Genomic DNA, 23447 nt, shown 5'->3' with positions numbered 1-23447 from the left:
TCAATTCTAGGGAAGTGTGATATACCATATATGTATAGGTCAGCACTTTACATCTCAAAAGAGCTGGAACCAATACCCTTGCAACATATCTTGCTGTTGCCTTAGGGCAACATTTCAAGTAATTTAGCTGGGGGTGGACCTACAAAGGAAGCTTTGAAAAGGAGAAAAGGGTGCAACAAAAAAGGTTTGGTGAGATTAGGTAGCAACAGAATAAATAAATGACAGATTTTCCAAATCTAAGAGTCCAAGAGCAAGTAAAAGCAAGAAATATACTTATTAAAGCTGTTCTGCTATATGCACAGATGATCACATTGGATAAGTATACTGTGTCAATTTTAAGAGTACTGGCTAAAAAAGGCAGAATTGAGTTCAGAAAAATATAGCAAAGGGAACAAAGGAGCAGATGTGAAAGTATTGATAAAGGAATGCTGGGAATGTGCGTGTCCTAGAACAATCAAGGATACTATGTGAATTATTCTATAATCACTAGGATAATGTTTGAGCCAGTTATAGATCCTTGTAACAATTACTACACCAGTTATGAAGGCTGCACATACCAGTTGGTATTAAACACTTAAATTTTCATGAGTAAGTCATATTCTAAGCAAGTAGAGAAGTTAGTCAAAAAATGTTTCATGTTGGAGTTCAGGCTTGAGAAATGAGGAAAAATCCTAAGTATTAGTTGTGGAACTAACTAGTGGCAGAACAGACTCAATGGGCCTAACTTTGCTATGTCTCTTGGGTCATTTTTGTCAGCATATTACAAGTGCAGTGATAATAAGGGGTTTCAATTATTCAGATATAGCATGAACTAGCAACAGCAGATGCAGCCTGACATGCTGAGTTTTTCCAGTATTTTCTACCTTTATTCTAGGCGCTCAGCATCTTCAGGTTTTTTATGATATACATTTGTGCTTCTGCTGCTCAGGTCAATAATTTTTTTCAAAGTAGCTGATGTTGCAATGGCTCCCTCTACTGGTTTATCAGAAAATAAAATATTTTTATGTTTATATTCAAGGCAACCATTCCTAAAGTTTTCCAAGTCTCTGTTTCCCATAGCTTATTAAGTGTAATTCTTGCCATCCATTATTGAGTCTCCATGTGGCTAGCATCTTCCTCTCCGCAGGCAGGACACATTACGAGGATAACCATTAATTAAAGTGGACCGGGATCCTCTGAATTCACTAAAATACAACTTCAGTATTACTTCGGTGCCTTTGTAGCTGTCGTACTTTTGGATATACACTCAGTGTCCACTTCATTAGGTGTGGTTTATACACCTGCTCACTAATGCAAATATCATCACACGGCAGCAACTCAATGCATAAATGGATGTAAACGCAGCCAGGAATTTCAATTGTTCTTCAGACAAAATATCAGAATGGGGGAGAAATGTAATCTAATTAACTGACCATTGTCGGTGCCAGACTCATAGTTAGAGTATTTTAGAAAATGCTGATTTCCCGGGATTTTCACGCAGAACCGTCTCTAGTCTATTGTTTACAGAGGGTGGTGCAAAATACAAAAACATCTCTCGAGTGGCAGAGTTCTGTGGGCAAAAAAGCCTTGTTAATGAGAGGTCCGATGAGAATGGCCAGGCTGCTTCAAGCTGACAGTAACCTCAAATAACTATGTTACGATAGGGATGCGCAGATATCATCTCTGAATGCACAACATAACAAACCTTGAAGTGAATGGACGGCAGCAGCAGAAGACCACAAACATACAGTAGGTACCTAATAAAGTGGGCACTGAGAGTATTTTTTACAATCACCTTTTTTTTCATATCTATGTCTTGATTCTACCATTCCCATTTTTATTTCCGTACCTGACCATTTGTTAAGTTTATTTGTTGTGGATAGATTTCCTGCGTTATGTGATTATTTTTCTTGACAAAAGGGCAAGACATTAAGCACAACCTTAATCATTTTTCCACTCCATCCTACAATCCTTAATTACTGGTTTGAGATTATCTGCCACTTATAAACACATGTAGTTTTGTAGGCATATGCAAATTTGACCACGCAGGACATTTGAAAATGAGGATCTTTTCTAAGATAACTTTTGACAAATTTAGCTAAGATGTACAATCACATTTACCGTAATATAACATACTGCCAATTTCCTTTTGGAACCTCCATAGTAGGCCCCCTTTTCCAGATGATCTGGAATTATAGGATTTATAATTACACTATAATTAGGAATTACACTATCCTAGATCCAAATATCTCTAGCTACTTCATCAGCACCTTTCTTTCTGGAGTGGGGATGCTTGCATTATGTTCAATTTCATTCAAAGTCAGATTCAAGTTTAATTTAACTGACATAGAGTATGTCATGAAATGTTTTGCCGTAGCAGTACAGTGCAATACATAAAAATACTATAAATTATAATAATGTTCTTAACAAATAAATTAACTAATTAGTGCAAATGAGAGCAAAAATAGTGAAGTAGTGTTTATGGGCTGTCAATTCAGAAATCTGATGGCACGGGGAACAAAGCCATTCCTAAAACATTGAATGTGGTGAGTGTGTGTGTCTTCAGGCTCCTGTACCTGCCCAGCAAATGAAGCATTCCATACCTGTAAGACAACTGACCAAGGCAACATTAAGGCATATGCTATCAGTGGTAAGGAAGATTCACGTCACCAAAATGCCAGATGGTATCCATCTCCAACAGCTAAAAAATACTACCACCAAGATTTTTTGATTCAATGACATTATCATCACTGACTTCCCCATTAACATCCTGGGGCTCACCACTGACAAGAAACTCAGCTCCACCAGTTACATTGATACTGTGGCTACAAGAATAGATCAAAAGCTGTATATCCTGGGATTGCCTTAACTTCAGAAATTCTCCACTAACTACAGGCTGAAATATGGAATAAACTGATGAGCACAGCTCCAACTAACACACAGGAAGTTCACCATTTTATGTTAAAGTCAGAGGAATTAGTCTTTCAACTCATTCCTTCCACTTCTGTCACACAATGATTGCTATGCACCCTAACCACAAAACACTACAGATATTTGTCTAGCTTGTTCCAACAGTACCTCCCAAACCCATAACCACCGCCACTCAAGAAGATAAAGGCTTCGTATTCATAGGAACACCACCACCTGCGGGTCCCCCCCCCCCCCACCCCAACATGGAACACAACCTTGATTTAGTAATATATAGCCAATCCTTCAATGCTGCTAGGTTCAAATCCTGGAGCTGTCTCAAAAATATCACAATGGGAGTACAGTATCTGAATTATAAAGGGCCTTCAACCTGAAATATTTATTATATGTTTATCTATCCACAGTTGTTGTCTGTTCCTCTACTTCCAGCATTTTCAGATTTTTCTTTTGTATTGAAAGCTGTGCAGTTTAGCAATTATGTTAGTGCAAGTCTTGAAAAATGTGTACATTTCCTCAGGGTAGTTAAAATATCAAACTGTCAAGCAATTGTAAACCTCTATCTTAGGTTCATTTCCTATTTTAGTCATTTATTTTCATTATTGAACAATTGTACTCAAATAGTGAATTAACAATTATATTCATTTTTCATAAAATCCCCATTCGTCATATTATGTTAAAAATGCACAGAAGATCATTTCAGACAGAATGTGGTTCAAGACCATACTTCAGGATTTAAAATACATTTAGTACAATTGCTTTAACTTTTGTTATTTGATTTCAGATCTTCCCACATCACACTATTCCTTTCAGCATGACTTGATTGCAGTTTGCCTTGTTTTTCTTTACTGTTGCTGTTCAAATTAATTTGCTTGTAGAATGGACTTTCTGTAATAATTGCAAGTTACCACATACACTTTCATTTGCTTTGCCTTAAGCAACTTTTAGCATAATATAACCAAGTCATTGATCTTCAAAACCTGCATTCAAAAATGCCTCTAGGTTACAAGTCTTCTGAGGGGCAGTTTCAACAACTCAAGTGTAGTATTGAACTATCTCCAGTTTTCCATGGAAATTGTTCTAGGCATTCAGCTGTATTTTAATTGGATTACAGCACTTAGATGCTTGTGTTCACAATTCCCTTGGCAGTCATAAGGAAAGCAGTAGGTAGGACTGTCCATTTCTTTCCGGTGTAGGATAATGGGTTCTTGTGGTTTTGATGAAAGCGGAATACCAGAACTCAACAATCAGGCTTTCTGAAATTTGAGCACTGATAGTCGCTCTCTCCCAGCTTGCCTTGAAATACACACAGTCCCTTTCAAATTAAAACTTTTCAATGATTCTATTATTTCCTCTGTAAAAAAACAAAATGAAACACACACAATTAAAGCAATGTTTTCATATGAAGCAAGAACTTCTAACATATAGATAAATAATTGGGCATGCATTTCAAAGTGAGCACTACCCAAGGAGAAAAAAAATCTTTTAGAAAGTTAGTGATATGGCATTAAGGAACAAAGATATGCAGATTACAAATAATACAGAAGTAGAAGCTGAAGCAGCCTGAATTGGCAAATTAAGTACTTCATCATACGTCTTTAACTTAAACATCAGCACTTCAAGGCAAATGTCACTTTATATATTGTTTCATATTTATATGAAATCAAACCTCAATGTATGCAGATAACCCCACATGGAAACATGCAGAGGGGACGCAATTTCACCACCCTGTCCTTTTGTCCCCTCAGCCAACAGCTTTGAAGTTGTTTTCATGTACTGTGCAGAGACAAGACGTGTAGGGAATACTGTCCGCTAGGAATGCAGAAAAAATTAATTACAAACTTGAGGACCCGAGTTATACAGAAAGGCTCAATAGGTTAAGACTTTATTCCTTGAAGCGTCAGAGAATGTGTGGAGATTTGACAGAGATAGAGGGATATAAAGAGGGCAAATATTATCTGGCTTTCTAAGGTGAACATGAGGGGAAACTTCTTCACTCAGAGGGCGATTAGAGTGTTAAACTAGCTGCCAGCGGATGTGGGTTCAATTTCAACATTCAAGAGAAGTTTCGATAAACACTCAGATGGGAGTGGTACAGAAGCCTGTGATAAAGGTGGGACTAGGCAGAAGTGTGCAGTTTGCACTAGATGGGACAAAGGGCCTATTTCCGTGTTATAGTGCTTTATCACTATGACTCCAAATTTAAACAAGTACTGCAAAGCTCCTGGTTGAATGCTTGATTAGCTGGGATCAGTCATTCCATCTGCATTTGATGTCTGGACCAAAAGAAAATACTAATGAAACCTTCTGGACAGCAAGTTTGAGGAAATTGTCCAACCCACCAAGAAAGGAAGCTATACCTTCTGATATTATCTGTGCTGATTTAGCTCCCACAGACTGCAACTCCCCCCATCCCCCCTTAGCAAACTCCTTTTTGTGGTTATCAGTATTCACTCTTACAAACACAATCAAACAATAAAAAGAATACACCACAAACCACAATAAGCATATATTCACTTCTGTCACCCCTTTTATGAAATATTTCATTTTCATCTTGAGATGTTAGGCCGATTACTATCCAATTTGTTGAGAATAAGCATTCAACAAGCTTCTCCTTCTTTCTCGTAAAGCATTCACTCACCATCTATTGGCTATTCATAAATCAAATAAAAATCTTGTTTCTTTTGAAGGAAATGAATAGAAGATCGATACAGATGCAAAAGATTATGTATTGAGAACATTTCCTCACTTATGCTTACAAGTCTTTTGATAAGAATGAGAATGATTTCAAATCTTCTCACCTGGGTCATTTTCCTGAACTGTCACCAAATAAAAGATTCCCTGACTGGAGAGGAGGCTTGAGACCTGAGGAAAAAAGCGATCCATGACTTCACGACCTCTTTCTCCACCAGCCCAAGATGCCTCTATACCATGGCTACCAACCTAGGAAGGAGAAAAAAAACCAGAACATGCAGTTGGACCACAATCACACAGATACAGTTTAATAAGTTTGTTTAAAATACCGTAGATGTCGGATTATAAGCCGCTACTTTTTTCCCACATTTTGAACAGCTTTGAACACTGCGGCCTTTACTACGGTGCGGCTAATGCATGATTTTTTTTCATGCCGCCAAAAACATTTTGCCTCGTAACAGTAGACCAATAAAATTGATGAGTAGTTCACAGAGGTCCAATGAAATTGTACGATAAATCAAGCGCACTTTCACAATTAAATTATTGTAAATTTGTACTCACCCTCATCAACATGGAAAACACTCGAAGAAAAGCATTGTGCTGCCTTTATGGCAGTTATTTGGTTTATAATATTTTCACTTAGTAATTCATTTGTTAGTATTTTCTAGTTAAAGTTAGAAGTGTTTTAACTATATTTGTTTTCTGTACTACATCCCGGGATGCTGTGACGTCACATCCGGTTTCGCCGCGTCTTGTGGGAAATACCGTTTTATTGGTTTGCGATAAACGGGAAGGTGGGGGCATTAGACCCGAGCGAAACGCTGCTTTTAAGTTAAAGGCGATCAATAACTTTTCCTGGTAGGCTGCAGTATATATATTTTTTACCAGTCGTTAGGAGATATTGGAATGTTGTTCATGCACTGTTCAATAAAAAAGTATACGCAACGTAATTTGTGTGTTACCGATACGTATGTATATTTAAAAGTAGCCGCGTTACAGGCACGGTTCGAAAAAAAGCATTTGCAATATGTATTTGTTTATGTTACCATATGGATTTAATTAAAAGTTAAAAAATCCTCACGTGTAATATCTTTCTGTGTAAATATCTCATATTACAACGTGGGACACCTGCGGCCTAAAATCCGGTGCGGCCCAAAATCTGGTGCGGCTTGTACAAGTACAAAATTGATTTTCTTTCTAAAATTAGAGCCAGCGGCTTTTAATCAGGTGCGCTCTGTAGTGCGAAATCTACGGTAATCTTCCAAATAATTGAAATACTAGAGGTGCAATTAGGACACTTCTTATTTACATTTTTACAGAATTTCTTCTGTCCCATAGTCTCTACTTCAAACATTTTAGTCAACACGTACAAACAAGCTGGATGAACAGCAGGTCAGGCAGGTTGAAATGAGCAGTGAACGTTTCGGGCCAAAACCCTTCATCAGGACAAACATTTTAGTAGTATTTCAAAGAAAGGACTTAAATTTGTGTAGTATTTTTCACAACATGATGACACCCTGAATTACTTTACATCTAATGAAGCACCTAATGTACAAAACAGATTCAGAATTTGGCCATACATCTATAAATCTCAACTTAAACATGCCCAACATATGAGTAATCATAGCCCTCTACAGTTGAGATTTTTAGATTTATCACTCTGTTTTAGGAATTTGTCCCATTTCTGTAACAAATGGCTAACCTCCTAACCTAAATCCAGACCACAAGAGCATCTTTTGTCCCAATCAAGATCTCTCAAAGTCCTGTATGATTCAATAAGACTGTCCTTCCAAACTTAAGTGGGAAAGTCCACATTATACTTAATCAACTCTCACAAAACAACTCCCTCACTGCCAAGATCAACTTAGTGGTTCGACACTGCATTCAGTCCACGGCAACTGTGTACTTCTTATGGTGTGCGTATATAGTACACCAAATGTAATTTCACTAAAGCTGTGTGCAATCTCAGTACTATACTCTTATTTGCCTTATCATAATAAAAGCCAACATTTACTAGTTTATCTACATTTTTAAAACGCAGCCTTCCTGTTCTACCTATCTTGCATACTCAAGTGGTGTAACTATCTTTGCATTATCTGTAAATTTGGATATGTTACACCAAATTTTTCATCTAAGTTAGTAACATAAATTTTGAGTGGCTGAAAATCCAATTACTTTATCAATACATTTTGCAAATCCAGTGGTTCTACTCTGCAAAAGTAACCTTCTAAAATTACTAATAGATTTATCAAATATAATTTCCCTGCCAAAAATAACCATTTTGTTATTTTCCAAAAGCCAGATTTTTCATGTTAGATTGCAAAATTTTACCAAAAACAGCCTTATTTTTTCCAGAGTTCCCTACTTTCTCCTTTCTTAATTACAGATATTATTTTTGCTACCTTTCAATCTGTAGGAATATTCCAGAATGAAGGAATTCAAGGAAATGTGACAGTCAATTTATACATAAGCAAGTCCAAAATAACACTGTAACAGTTACCAAATAACTCATTTTAGTACAGTTTATTGAAAGACAAATACTGGCCATTATTAAGGATTAACTTTATTTACCACATACATTATTAGGAATTTACAAATATATATGCTGTACAAAGTAATCACAGATATGGTACAATACTCATTTAGTAATGTATTAAAGACTATGCCCATGACTGTAGAGTAGGATTAGTGTTCAAAAAGCACCTTTAAAGTACTTAAAAGATGTACTTTAAGGATGGAACAACATAGCTTAAAATTTAAAACTGCACTTAGAAAGTCAGGTTTATAAATTTTATACTCACTTCTTCTGAGGGAGTTGCAACATAAGGTGGATTAAATACCAGCACATCAACTTGATTTTGTAGTCGTGGCAACAGTCCAGTGACCTGATTATATGAAGGAAGTAAAAATGAAAATATAATAGTTTTTAAATAAATAAATGCAGAAACAGAAGCAAACCATGAGGCTAAATACTAAAATTGTTATTTTGATGGATGGTTCAGTAGCCAGGGTTTTCTATCTTTTTCCAGAGGAACTGCACCTCTGATGGAGTTGAGCTTCCAATCCAGACAATGCTTTTTGGTCCTAAGTGAATTTCAGGCCATTCGGTCATATACATTCTGTGGTATCCCAGATATATACACCAACAGTTCATCGCAGTGGCAGCAGTCATGCTTAGCTTTCTAAAACCAAAATGACAGGAAGCTTGGGAAATTCGTCACCATTCTAAGCACTGCCACATCTCATCCATCCAGATATGCTTAAACTTATTGACAGGAATGCAAAGTAACACATACAAAATGCTAGAGGAACTCAGCAGATCAGGCAGCAATGTGCTGTTGAAGGGTCTCTGCCAGAAACATCAACTGTTTATTCACTTCCAAAGATCTGCCTGACCTGCTCAGTTCCCTCCAGCATTCTGTATGTGTTAACTGGGATTTGCAGAAATGCTTGCATTTTTTGACTGGAATACAATAGTAATAGTACATTATAGGATTTGAAACACTTTGGCCATTATCCAAGATGCCTGTTTCCTTAAAACATTCATTGACCACAGTAATTACCGTAGATGTCAGATTATAAGCCGCTACTTTTTTCCCACGCTTTGAACAGCTTTGAACACTGCGGCCTTTACTACGGTGCGGCGAATGCATGATTTTTTTTCATGCCGCCAAAAACATTTTGCCTCGTAACAGTAGACCAATAAAATTGATGAGTAGTTCACAGAGGTCCAATGAAATTGTACGATAAATCAAGCGCACTTTCACAATTAAATTATTGTAAATCAGTCATTTGTACTCACCCTCATCAACATGGAAAACACTCGAAGAAAAGCATTGTGCTGCCTTTATGGCAGTTATTTAGTTTATAATATTTTCGCTTAGTAATTCATTTGTTAGTATTTTCTAGTTGAATAAAGTATCTATCTATTTGTTTTCTGTACATCCCGGGATACTATGACATCACATCCGGTTTTGCCGCGGTCTTGTGGGAAATACCGGTTTGCGATAGCACATTAGACCCGAGCACATTAGACCCGAGCACGTTAGACCCGAGCACGTTAGACCCGAGCACGTTAGCCGAGCACATTAGACCCGAGCACATTAGCCGAGCACGTTAGACCCGAGCACATTAGACCCGAGCACATTAGCCGAGCACGTTAGACCCGAGCACGTTAGACCCGAGCACATTAGCCGAGCACATTAGCCGAGCACGTTAGCCGAGCACATTAGCCGAGCACGTTAGACCCGAGCACATTAGCCGAGCACGTTAGACCCGAGCATGTTAGACCCGAGCACATTAGCCGAGCACGTTAGACCCGAGCATGTTAGACCCGAGCACGTTAGACCCGAGCACATTAGCCGAGCACATTAGCCGAGCACGTTAGACCCGAGCACGTTAGACCCGAGCACATTAGACCCGAGCACGTTAGACCCGAGCACGTTAGACCCGAGCACGTTAGACCCGAGCACGTTAGACCCGAGCACATTAGCCGAGCACGTTAGACCCGAGCACATTAGACCCGAGCAAAAACGCTGCTTTTAAGTTAAAGGCATTTGCAATATGTATTTGTTTATGTTACCATACAGATTTAATTAAAAGTTAAAAAATCCTCACGTGTAATATCTTTCTGTGTAAATAACTCATATTACAACGTGGGACACCTGCGGCCTAAAATCCGGTGCGGCTTGTACAAGTACAAAATTGATTTTCTTTCTAAAATTAGAGCCAGCGGCTTTTAATCAGGTGCGCTCTGTAGTGCGAAATCTACGGTAAATCCACACTGTGAAGTGAACAAGAGTTCCCAGGCCTATGTTCAAGCATATTTTCTGTCTTTGCTTTTAAACTTTTCTTCAAGAAAGCAACTGGTCTTACCTGACATATTTCTCCATCTTCTGGCTAAGCTGACAAATCAATTTGTGCTCTTATTTGTCATTTACAACTTTGCTTTTTACATCAAAGCACTGCACCAGACTTGAAACTACTATTTGATTAAACATATGCTTACACGTTAGTAAGGACTAAGATCAAGAGGAAAAGGAAGAGAAAACGCAGTGATGGATATGGAATTCTAGGGGGTGATTCAGTGACACAGCAAAAAGTGCTCCAGCTCCAGTGATGTGGCTTTGATCATGACATGTCTGTGTGGGGACTGCATGTTCTCCCTAAGACAGAATTTCCCTTGTTGCCTTGTTTTCTTCCCATGTCCTAAAGACAAACAGACTTTTGACAATTGATTGCTGTAAATATAGGTGCATGGTAGAACCTGGGCCGCAGCTGGGTGAGGGGGGGAGGGAAGAAAGGAAATAAATTGGTAGGGGCATGGGAAAAGTGAAATTAACATAGTGAATAAATGAAAATGATAAATGTGATGGCGCCCCCTTTCTCTCTCTCTCTCGCTGCTCCTGAAGGAAGGTCCCTGTGTTCAGATGGTCTCTTTCTCACTCGATGCTGTCGGAGGATGGTGCTGGAGTTCAGGATTGGGCAAGATTTAATCAACACAGTGTGTGGATTGTACTCTGTAGTTCATGTTATGATATGATTCTGGACACGCCTTTTTTGTTGCTATTTTGGGCAATTTTGAATAGGGGCAGCCTGGAGATAATGGACTGAGCTGTATTGCATATAACCATATAACAATTACAGCATGGAAACAGGCCATCTCAGACCTTCTAGTCCGTGCTAAACGCTTACTCTCACCTAGTCCCACCGACATGCACTCAGCCCATAACCCTCCATTCCTTTCCAGTCCATATACCTATCCAATTTTTTTCTTAAATGACATCGAACCTGCCTCTACCACTTCTACAGGAAGCCGTTCCACAAAGCTCCAACTCTCTGAGTAAAGAAGTTCCCCCTCGTGTTACCCCTAAACTTTTGCCCCCTAACTCTCAACTCATGTCCTCTTGTTTGAATCTCCCCTACTCTCAATGGAAAAAGCCTATCCACGTCAACTCTATCTATCCCCCTCATAATTTTAAATACCTCTATCATGTCCCCCCCTCAACCTTCTATGCTCCAAAGAATAAAGACCTAACTTGTTCAACCTTTCTCTGTAACTTAGGTGCTGAAACCCAGATAACATTCTAGTAAATCTTCTCTGTACTTTCTCTATTTTGTTGACATCTTTCCTATAATTCGGTGACCAGAACTGTACACAATACTCCAAATTTGGCCTCACCAATGCCTTGTACAATTGTAACATTACTTCCCAACTCCTATACTCAATGCTCTGATTTATAAAGGCCAGCGTACCAAAAGCTTTCTTCACCACCCTATCCACATGAGATTCCACCTTCAAGGAACTATGCACCATTATTCCTAGATCACTCTGTTCTACTAAATGTTCTACTAATGCTCTGTTCTACTAATATGCCTGGACTCTTTCGATTTTGTTTTATATTCTGCATTTTTCACTTTTTTTTGTTGCCATTTGTGGAATTTGTTTTTTGTTTGTGCAGGGGGGATGATGTTTCTTTGAATGGATTCCATGGCTTTCTTTGTTTTATGGCTGTCTGTAGGGATGGCAAATCTCAAGATGATATTCTGCAAACATGCTTTGATAATAAGCGTACTTTGAATCTTTGATAGTCACAGAGGATTCAATAGGCAGAAAGGCCTTCATCCATACCATCTAACTACGATACCATCATTTCCATTGTGAATATCAACTTATACAGTGCAGTTTAATACATTATTGCATCTGTCATGTTATCAATAATGTTACTGAAAACACAAATAATTACACACCAAATTCTTACAAATGGTATTCTATATAAAAACAGCAATGATTATTTTTGAACGGAATAAATTTCAGGCAGAGAAATAAAAAGTGGGAAAGTGAGACTAATGGATTTGCTTCCCTGTGAGTGAGTGTGGAGCTGATGGACCAAACAGTTTCCTTTATTATACAACATAGGAATGCAATGTAACTGAGCCATAGAACAGTACAGCACAGAAATGTGCCTTTGACCCACTGTGACCCTTGCAGGACATTTTGCCAATCTACTATAATCCCATTTCCCCATACTGGGTCTGCATCCTTTTATATCTTGCTATTTAAGTGTTGGTTTAAATGTAGTAATTCTATTTTACTCCTACATCTCCTCTGGCAGCCAGTTTCAGGAAAAATAATCCCTCAAATCCCTTCAAAACTCTTTCCTTACTGTCTAAATTTATAACCCCATCACGCTTCACAGTAATTTAACCTTGACTTTACCTCACAACTTACCAGATCAGTAATGATGGGCTGGATATTCACCCCATTTTTCCAGGCACTTTCTTGTGCACAAGCAGCAGCCAAGGAGTTAATATCTGTACAGCTTTAAATAAAAATTAAAAGGACACACATCAAGATTCATTTTTCTCTATCACATCTGTTTCAAATATCTCTGCAGTTAAAACTTTGAGTATCAATTGCTTTTCCCTTCACAAACCTATTTTTTAATTAAGTAATTGAATATCAGTTCACTAGAGTAAATAAAAATAGATCAATTCTCTCCAATATTTATGGAAAAACATACCTTCTACTTGTCCCTTTCATACTGCAGCTCTCCATTCAACCTTACAAACCTGACAGTCTCCCCCACGAACATAAAACTACACTAATTTTTGTAGAATTCTGAGCTAATTTTAATTGTAGTATTGAATATTAATTTTGGCATTCACATGTTTATTATTCTAGAATAAATAATAATGTAACAAATCAACACTTACAGATAAAATGAGGTAGGCCCAATCATGGAAGCTAGGAATACAGAGACAACACCAGATCCTGTTCCAACCTCAAGGCAAATACTGGGACTGCGAAAACAAAATACCGTAGATGTCGGATTATAAGCCGCTACTTTTTTCCCACATTTTGAACAGCTTTGAACACTGCGGCCTTTAATACGGTGCGGCTAATACATGCTTTTTTTTTCATGCCGCCAAAAACATTTTGCCTCGTAACAGTAGACCAATAAAATTGATGAGTAGTTCACAGAGGTCCAATGAAATTGTACGATAAATCAAGCGCACTTTCACAATTAAATTATTGTAAATCAGTCATTTGTACTCACCCTCATCAACATGGAAAACACTCGAAGAAAAGCATTGTGCTGCCTTTATGGCAGTTATTTGGTTTATAATATTTTCGCTTAGTAATTCATTTGTTAGTTAAAGTTAGAAGTGTTTTAAGTATATTTGTTTTCTGTACTACATCCCGGGATGCTATGACGTCACACCCGGTTTCGCCGCGTCTTGTGGGAAAATGCCGGTTTGCGATAAACGGGAAGGCGGGGGGCCAGCGGCGGAGCCAAAACGCTGCTTTTAAGTTAAAGGCGATCAATAACTTTTCCTGGTAGGCTGCAGTATATATATTTTTTACCAGTCGTTAGGAGATATTGGAATGTTGTTCAGTAAAAAAGTATACGCAACGTATATTTAAAAGTAGCCGCGTTACAGGCACGGTTCGAAAAAAAGCATTTGCAATATGTATTTGTTTATGTTACCATATGGATTTAATTAAAAGTTAAAAAATCCTCACGTGTAATATCTTTCTGTGTAAATATCTCATATTACAACGTGGGACACCTGCGGCCGAAAATCCGGTGCGGCCTGTACAAGTACAAAATTGATTTTATTTCTAAAATTAGAGCCAGCGGCTTTTAATCAGGTGCGCTCTGTAGTGCGAAATCTACGGTATTTCATTTTTCTGTAGAAAGTAAGCAATACTTGTGCTATTAATATATGGCAGAGTTTGTTCACATAGTTACTGTAATTATATCTCCTACACCTAACACAGTGGCCACTGAGTGCATGCTCGTGGTCCTTTGCTGCTGTAGCCAAGCCACTTCATGCTTCGTCATGTTGGACATTCAGAGATACTCTTCGGCACACCATCATTGTAACGCATGGATATTTGAGTTACTGACGCCTTCCTGTCAGCTTGAACCAGTCTGGCCATTCACCTCAGAACTCTTATTATCAAGGCACTTTCACCCACAGATCTAACACCCACTGGATTTTTTTTTTGTTTTTTGCATCATTCTTTGTAAACTCTAGAGACTGTGTGCATGAAAATCCCAGGAGATCAAAGTTCAAGATAAGTTTATTATCAAAGTACAGATATGACACCATATACTAACTTGAGATTCATTTCCTTGCGGACAGTGTAGATACAAGAAACACAACAGGATCAATGAAAGGCCCCATCAACAGGATGGACAACAAACAATGTGTAAAACAAAAACAATAAATTATGCAACTGCAAAAAAGAAAAAAATAATAATAATAAGCAATAGATATCAACAACATGAGATGAAGAGTCCCTGAAAATGAGTCCAATGCAGTGATGGCAAGTGAAGCTATCTCCCCCAGTTCAAGAGCCTGATGACCGAGGAGTCCTGAACCTGATGGTGCGGGTCCTGAGGATCCTGTACCTTCTTTCCAATGGCAGCAGCGAGAACAGAGTATGGCCTTGATTGTGGGGGTCCTTCAAAGTTCAAAATATTTGTTATCAAAGTATGCATATATTATACAATATTGAGATCCGTCTCCTAACAGGCAGCCATGAAACAAAGAAATCCAAAAGAACCCATAAAAAAGACTGCCAATGTGCATAGAGAAAAAACAGATCACGCAAACAGTAACCCAAAGCAAGTAGCATTCTGAACTTAAGTCCGCAAAGACTCCCATAGTTCAACATAATTCAGCACAGAGCCAAGTTGTGGAGCAACGAGCTAAACTTGTCTGTCCTTTGCCTTGGACCTTACCTTTTCAATCTGGCCCGGTGCTTAAATCAACATCTAAACATCAGGTTCCACCACCTTGATCCGCTCTGAGGCCATGAAACCACCACCTTGATTTGGCCTGTACCCAACCCTTTCAGTTCACCTTTGCACAAGTCTCCATCCAAACATCAAGATCAATCACCCCGACCCGCAACCTCAACTTGGCCTGGAGCTGAGCTTTTCAATTCAGTACTATGCTTAAGTCTCCATCCAAACATCGAGGTCAGTCAAATTAGTACACTCTGGGGTCCAGACCTCGCCGCCTCAATTCAGCTTTTGGCACGGCACTTAAAACTATTGAACCCCGGTCTTCCTTGCTCTCGATGACACACCTGCTGGTTCGCCTTGCCTTGATTCTGCCAGATCAAATTGCCTCCAACTTTATTACCTGTGATGATCATTTGCCAGAAAAAGTCTGATTAACAAACTATTTAGTTGTTTTCCTGTTTCATTAGCCACCAGCCAGAAGTCACTGATATTTGCCAGCGCCAGAAGTTTAAGATGTTCTTGACAATGGATGCTGCTTTCCTGCAATAGTACTCCATGTAGATGCTCTCAATGGTGGGGTGGGCTTTACCTGGGATGCACTGGGCTATATCCACTACATTTTGTCTGCCTTTTTGTACAAGGGCACTAGTGTTTCCATACCAGGCCATGATGCAACCAGTCAATATACTCTCTGCCATACATTATAGAAGTTTAACAAAGTTTTAGATGACATGCTGAACCTTTGCAAACTTCTAAGAAAGTAAGGCACTGCTATGTTTTCTTCATAATAGCACTTACAATAACACCAAGAAATTTTAAGTTTCTAACCCTATCCACCTCTGATCTCCTGATGAGGACTGGCTCTTGGATCTCTGGTTTCCTCCTCCTGAAGTCAAAAATCATCTCCTTGGTCTAGTTGACAGGAAGTGGGAGTTACCGTTTTGGCACCACTCAGCCAGATTTTCAATCTCCTTCCTATATGCCTTTTATTCAGCACCCTCAACTATGGCATTGAAGCTGTGCTTAGCCTCAGTCACAACTATAAAGTGAGTGGGGGCTAAGCACACAGCCTGTGGTGCACTTGTGCTGAGTGAAATTGTGGGGAAGATTTTGTTGCCTATCCAAACTGACTGGAATCTGCAAGTGAGGAAATCAAGGACCCAGTTGCACATGGAATTACCGAGATCTAGGTCTTGAAGCTTACTGATCAGTTTTGAGGGGATGATAGTATTGAGTGCCGAGCTGTAGTTGATGAAGAACATCCTAATGTATGCATCTTTGCTGTCCAGATTTTCCAGGATAGAATGAAGAGCCAGTGAAATGACAACCGCTGTTGACCTGTTGTAACAGTATGTAAATTGTACTGGACCCAAGTCACTTCTCAGGCAGATTCATCACCAACCTCTCAAACCACTTCATCACAGCGGATGTAAGTGCTCCTGGATGATGATCATTGAGCCAGGTTACCACTTTCTTCTTAGGCACCCCATCCAGCAGTCACTTTGCTCACATTTCTTCCTCATTCTAACCTTTGGTTTGAACAGCAAATGAACCTCTTGACCATGCCTGCATGCTTTTCTGCACCAAGTTGTTCCAGCATAATTGCCTAATTAGATTTTTGCATTAACCAGCATGTATACAAGGTACACCTAATAAAATGTTCCTCTGATCCTGAAAATGTTAACTAGGTTAACTGCTTATCCAGTTGTTGCAGAATCTTTGGAATTGAATTTTAGAAGTAAAGTTCAATATGATCATGACATCATACACTGAAGAAAACAAGGGAAGGTAAATGAACAAAATAACCAATATCCTTTGCCATGGCAAAGAATCTGGCTACCAATGTCCATTCTGGAGTCAGGGTTCTTTTCCCAGATGAATTGGTGAAACAACAAAGGGCAAGTAAGTAAGCAGAAGCTTTTCTGTACTAGCACCAAGTAGAGGAATTGGTTTAACTTGTTCTCTATCTGTCAACACACACAAAATGCTGGTAGAACGCAGCAGACCAGGCAGCATCTACAGGAAGAAGCACTGTCGACGTTTTGGGCCGAGACCCTTTGTCAGGACTAACTGAAAGAAGAGATAGTAAGAGATTTGAAAGTTGGAGGGGGAGTTCTGAAATGATAGGGGAAGACAGGAGGGGGAGGGATGAAGCTAAGAGCTGGAAAGTTGATTGGCAAAATGGATACACAGCTGGAGAAGGGAAAGGATCATGGGACGATAGGCCTAGGGAGAAAGAAAGTGGGAGAAGAGCACCAGAGGGAGATGGAGAGCAGGCAAGGAGTGATTGTCAGAGGGACAGAGAGAGAAAAGGGGGAAAAATAAATAAATACATAGATAGATAAATAAATAAGGGATGGGGTAAGAAGGGCAGGCGGGGCATTAACCGAAGTTAGAGAAATCGATGTTCATGCCATCAGGTTGGAGACTACCCAGACAGAATATAAGGTGTTGTTCCTCCAACCTGAGTTTGGATTCATTTTGACAGTAGAGGCAGCCATGGACTGACATATCAGAATGGGAATGGGACGTGGAATTAACATGTGTGGCCACTGCGAGATCCTGCTTCCTCTGGTGGACAGAGCGTAGGTGTTCAGCGAAATGGTCCCCGAGTCTACTTTTTCTCCCTTTTTTTCTCTCTCTCTCTTTTTTCTCTCTCTATCCCTCTTCTTCCTATAGATCCTCCTGCTGCGTTCCACCATCATTTTGTGTGTGTTGCTTGAATTTTCAGCATCTGCAGATTTCCTTGTGTTTGCTCTCTTTGTCTGTATTTGGATTAGTAGAACTTTACAAACAAGGTCTAAGATTGTTGAATGCAGGAATTACCACTTAATGGACTGAGGCAGTGGGAACCCCAAGTCCTGGAAATGGAAACCTGGCCATGCCAATCATGAAGGAATGGACAGAAGGAAAGCAAGGCTCAGGAAACTTTTGCCAACAGGTTCACTCGGTGAAACATGTAAAGATGGGCCAATACACACTATCACACCAGACCTGCCCTAAGTAGGGTGGTTTAAATTCCTTTCACTAGCAACCATCTTCCTTTTGACTGTGTTCTTCAGTCTGAAATCCTTGTGTCCCCTCAAACTTTCTTAACTAGGCTTTAAGATATTCACTCCTAATACCTCCTTCTCAGCATAAAACTGCCTAGTTAGGTGAGAAATAATTACAAATTTCCATTATGCTTTTAACATACAGTCGATTTAAAGATTTTTAAAAATCACAATAGAAATATATTTGTACTTTTTCAGATAATGGCGTACCAGAGCTGCTGTATTTCTTTCACATCTTTTTCTAAGGCATCCATTAATAGGAAGGTATCTTCTGCTGGATCATACACATCAGTGTATTCTCCACGGCCGACATGGGGACAGTAAGGCGTTGAAAACATCTTCCTATAGTTTTTTTAATGAACAAAACATTCTTGTTAGCATTCATACTAAGTGATATCACATTATTGTAGTTCTTCAGTACCACCATATTGTTTGTCTCGGGTCACACTGTACATATTGAGCTACTCTAAAGATAGATCACTGTATCAGGATTGCATATTCTCATGTGAAATGCGCTCTAATATAATTATAGACAAAAATTGTATCACAAATTCTAACTTTTGTAAATAACTGAAATCCAAAAGCTAACTTGCAATTATTCCTCAATCGCTTTCAAAGGGTATTGTTAAAGTTCAAATTAAATTTACTATCAAAGTACATATATGTCACTATATACAACTATGAGATTTATTTTCTTCAATAAATCCATAATAGAGTCAATGAAAGACTGCATCAATTTGGGCATTCGACCAGTGTGCAAAAGACAACAAACTGTGGCAATACAAAAAGAAAGAAATAATAATAATAAATAAATAAGCAATAATATTGAGAACATGAGATGAAGAGGTCATTGGTTGTGACAGCATTTCAATGATGGGGCAAGTGAAGTTGAATGAAGATGTTCCCTTTGGTTCAAGAGCCTGATGATTGAGGGGTGGTAACTTCCTGAACCTAATGATGAGAGTCCTGAAATCCCTGTACAGTACCTTCTTTCTGAAGACAGCAGTAAGAAGAGTGCATGTCCTGGGTGGTGGGGATTCTGATGATGGGTGCTAATTATGAAATTATTGTCCACAAAGTCACTGAAGAGACTCCTTAGAATGCACAGCAATACAATTTCTAAAAACATGTTTGCCAGCTACTTGCTGAGAAAAAAAGTGCTAACAATTTCACAAGGCTAAGAAGCTGAAACCATGAACCTAAGGTTCAGTCAATACAGTCGAGAGACAACTTGAGTTTGTAGGAAGTCAATGGGCTCAATGGGGATCAAGAATGCAGTTTGAGTGTTGGCCATTTAAACAAAATCATTTCAGTAAATATAGGACTTGTAATACTTTGTACTGTGATAATTAGCAACAATTGCTTTTTAAATCAATAAACTGGAAAATGTTATGCTACACAAATGTTATGGTTTTATATTTTAACCACTCATTAAATTATTTTTAGTATTACAATAACTTGGATTGCATTCTCTGGATTTTAGATCGAAGGTGTAACATATATATATATAGATAGATAGATACACCCCAAATATGCAGATATGATGGAGAGAAAGAAGCTATTTCTGGTAATTGGGGCTCAGCACTGGGGATGTTGTCTGAAAATGACATCCAGACATTCCAGGAATCAGTAAATATTGTTTTGTTTTAAGTAACAGGCACAGTCTGAATTCTCTTCAACAAACAGCAATTGTTGCTGGCATAGTTGTTGATTTTAAAATCAGAGGTAGACATTTGGTATAGTAACCCACATAAAATGCTGGAGAAGCTTCATCAGGGTCCTTGGCCTGAAACATCTAGTCTTTATTCCTTTCCATAGATGCTGTTTGACCTGCTGAGTTCCTCCAGCATTGTGTGTGTGTGTGTGTGTGTGTGTGTGTGTGTGTGTGTGTGTGTGTGTGTGTGTGTGTGTGTGTGTGTGTGTGTGTGTGTGTGTGTGTGTGTGTGAGAGAGAGAGAGAGAGAGAGAGAGAGAGAGAGAGAGAGACACACACACACACACTCTGGGTTTCTAGCATCTGCAAAATCTCTTGCATTTAGACATTTGACATTAAGGGCATGGGAAAAAGTCTGGAGTTCAGCCATAGATTAATCACGCCACAGTAGATTTAATGATTTAATTTACTAAAGGGCTTACTCCCACTACTTTGAGAATTACTGCAAAATAATCAGTGAGCAATTGCACAAGTATAATTCATTCAATGATATTCATTCATTTTGAAGCTTGAAAGGGAGGCCCCTGATTTTCGGAGACAAGAAATATCTGCAATCTTCTAGACTCAAAAGTTCCATACATCATTTCTCAGAAAATAACAATATAACATTTTTTGAGGTACGGAATGTCATTCATCCACTGAGTCTATGATGACAGTAAAATCAATCCGTCCAGTCTCATTTCTTTGGCTTTACAAATTATTTCTTTTCCGGTACTTACTGAAATCCCTTTCAAACGATGCAATTGAATCTGTCTTCACTTTTACCCAGGTAGTATATTCGGATACCCGCCATTCACTATATAAATGTCTTTTCATATTTTACTTTTGATCCATTTCACTATTCCACATCCCTGGCACTCGACCCTTCTCCCAGCGCGATCAGTTTGTTTATGTTTACTCCGTCTATAACGTCACGATGTTAAATACTTCGACCACTCCTCCGCACCTATGGAGAGCTCTAGTCTATCCTTATGACTAAAGTTGGGATGATCCGGTTGCAACTGATTATTATCACACGAACAAATGCAATCTACAGCTCACGTGGCAAATTGATAAATATAAAGTGCATTTTACAGTTCCAAATTTACGTGCTCAGTTTAATAAGACTCATTTTCTGCAGTGAATGTACGGTTGTCCTTTAGGCAGCGCACGCTGTCTGCAACCGGCAACGTGTGCCGCACATGTCCAGCAGTCACTGAGTTTGGCGCAGGTCGATTTTCGTTAAAAGGAAACTGACTACAGCAGTTCAGCGTTGGGGAACACAGCCACGGAGCAGCGGTAGTTCCTGACTGAACTCCGGTACCTCAACACGAAGATCCTGCAGGGGCACCGACCGTACATCCACACCCGGAACCTCTCTAAACCACAAGCTCCCTGAATGCCCTCTACTGCGCAGACTCCACACACACCAGTCGCCTGGGCAACGGTCCGTGCACCCCAGATCCTCCGGTTCCCTGGTTCCCGGGGCAAAGCTTTGAAGTTACTGAAACCCCAAAAGAAATGCGCTAAACGAATAGCCTACCTTACAACTTGTCTTCATAGCAAGTCTCTTACATAAGAATCCCGTTGCATTTTCCATTACTTTATGATACACAAATACATCGCAGGTGCCAGAAATCCGGAAAAAAAAACACAAATTTACAGTTTCTGATCACAGCGAAGACCTGTGCTGGTGAATGGTCATCATCAAAAATTGTCTTTCTCCAACAGAAGTTGTCTAATCTGTTCAGTATTCCTTTTGGTTTTCAAATTAGAGCATAATTCTTTTGTGATGAGGCTTCTGGATTGGAACTTGAACCCACAAGATTCCCACTCCTGCTGTTACAGATTCACCAAAAGTTGAAAATTATTGTTTTTATAATATCACTAGCTGAGAATGTTGAAACCATACTTTTCTTTCTGTACCAATTCTGATGTAAGTGGACATTTAAATAAGGTCTATAAAAGGCTGCCGTTAATGTAAAGAAATGCTAATAGTCAAAATGAAGACATATAGATCTTAATGATAAAATCTGAAATGAAAAAAAACTACTGGAGGAATTCAGCCGGTGGGAGTTGCATCTATAGAGAAAAATCGACAGTCAATGTTTCGGATCAAGGCCCTTCATTGGGATTCATCCATAAAATATAGGAGCAGAATTATGCCATTTGGCCCATCGAGTCTGCTCCGATATTTCATCATGGCTGATCCATTTCCCTCTTAGCCCCAATCTCCTGCGTTCTTCCGTAAACATACGTGACCCAATAAATCCACCTTTCAGTTTCCCAAGAACCTTCACTTTAGTTACAGTAAGATTCTCGTACAGATTCTCTTCATATGTCCTTTTGCAGACTCCCTGCTTCTCAACACTACCTACCTGTGGTGAACTAGATATACCTGTCTGACTGCTCCTGTGGCTCCTCCCACAGACCCCTGTATAAAGGCGACTGTGGGCTGCTGCTCTCCCTCATTTTCCCCAGGATGTAGTGCTGTTTATTCTTCCAGTCAATAAAAGCCGATATCTCACTTCCCAAGTCTCAGCGTGAGTTATTGATGGTGCATCACTACCCCTCACCTATCTTTGTATAGTCCTCAAACTTGGCCTCGAAGCCACCAATTCCGTCATCCAAATCACTGACATATAATGTTAAAAATAAGCGATCCCAGCACAGACCCACAGTCACCGGCAGCCAACCTGAAAATACTCCCTTAATTCTCACTCTTTGCTTCCTGCTAATCAGTAAACGCTCTATCCACGCTAGTATTTTTCCTCTAGTACCATGGGTTTTTTAAGCAGCCTCGTGTCAAAGGCCATTGAAAATCGAAGTGAATATCCACCGATTCTCCTTTGTCTATCCTGTTTGTTATATCTTCAAAGAATTCCAACAGGTATCGATTACAACGATATTACGCTGTGGATAAAATAAAGTGTAATTTTATAACAGTGCCGGTGACAATCGTGCTAACTTGAGCGAAATGTGTACCACAAAAGTTTATGTTAAAGATCCTGATGAACTCCGCCAGCCACTGTGTTCAATGTTTGAGGGGGAAAGTCAGAGGGAGCCACCGTTTCCTCGTCGGAATGTAGCGAGGTCGGACACTTCCGGCGGCGCTGTGCATGCACAAGGCGAGATTGGAAAATCGTCTTCACCGTACACGATTAAACAAGCATGACGAAGAAACGGAAGCGTAGCGGTTCTCTAACCGATGCAGACGCGAGTAAAGTCAAGTCTGTGGCCGTGGAGTTCACCGGGACTCTGTTTAAAAACCAGTTGAAACGTCCAGAGGGAGTGGAAAAAGGTGAAACCAATGACAAGTTGGAGATTTCAGTCTCTTCCCATT

The 23447-nt window shown here is 39.3% G+C and overlaps 2 protein-coding genes across 6 annotated transcripts in view; one reads left to right on the top strand and one right to left on the bottom strand.

Moving 5' to 3' along the window:
- Positions 1-3482: 3482 nt before the first annotated feature.
- Positions 3483-23220, bottom strand: hemk2 (HemK methyltransferase 2, ETF1 glutamine and histone H4 lysine). Of its 5 annotated transcripts, XM_073045095.1 has the most exons (8): positions 22674-23055; positions 21648-22482; positions 18623-18754; positions 13315-13401; positions 12830-12920; positions 8400-8483; positions 5706-5847; positions 3483-4258 (listed from the first exon to the last, which is right to left on the bottom strand). In XM_073045095.1, the coding sequence occupies exons 3-8, from the start codon at positions 18748-18750 to the stop codon at positions 4152-4154; spliced, it is 639 nt and encodes a 212-aa protein (XP_072901196.1). In that variant the 5' UTR covers positions 18751-18754; positions 21648-22482; positions 22674-23055; the 3' UTR covers positions 3483-4151. The 5 variants fall into 5 exon arrangements, with proteins under 5 accessions (XP_072901196.1, XP_072901200.1, XP_072901199.1 ...); XM_073045099.1 differs by lacking the exons at positions 21648-22482; positions 22674-23055 and adding an exon at positions 23090-23220; XM_073045098.1 differs by lacking the exon at positions 22674-23055 and having other exon boundaries at positions 21648-22496.
- urb1 (URB1 ribosome biogenesis homolog) overlaps positions 23214-23447 on the top strand; it is a 99365-nt gene continuing 99131 nt past the window's right edge. The window contains exon 1 of the mRNA XM_073045092.1: positions 23214-23405. Coding sequence (XP_072901193.1) covers positions 23276-23405 — 130 coding nt within the window. The 5' untranslated portion in view covers positions 23214-23275. The remainder of the gene's footprint in view (positions 23406-23447) is intronic.

The sequence above is a fragment of the Hemitrygon akajei genome, chromosome 5 (genome assembly GCF_048418815.1).
Source record: "Hemitrygon akajei chromosome 5, sHemAka1.3, whole genome shotgun sequence".
NCBI lineage: Eukaryota > Metazoa > Chordata > Chondrichthyes > Myliobatiformes > Dasyatidae > Hemitrygon > Hemitrygon akajei.
The sequence above is the reverse complement of the archived record's forward strand: the minus strand, read 5'-3'. Positions and strand labels throughout refer to the sequence as shown.

Excerpts from the sequence above, each read along its gene's own strand:
- hemk2 (XM_073045093.1), bottom strand. The coding sequence starts at position 21,466 with ATGTACGGTCGGTGCCCCTGCAGGATCTTCGTGTTGAG. Across the intron at positions 18,755-21,428 it reads TGCAGGATCTTCGTGTTGAG|GAAGATGTTTTCAACGCCTT; the intron begins GTACCGGAGTTC and ends AAAAAACTATAG. Across the intron at positions 4,259-5,705 it reads AGTTCAGGAAAATGACCCAG|AGGAAATAATAGAATCATTG; the intron begins GTGAGAAGATTT and ends GTTTTTTTACAG.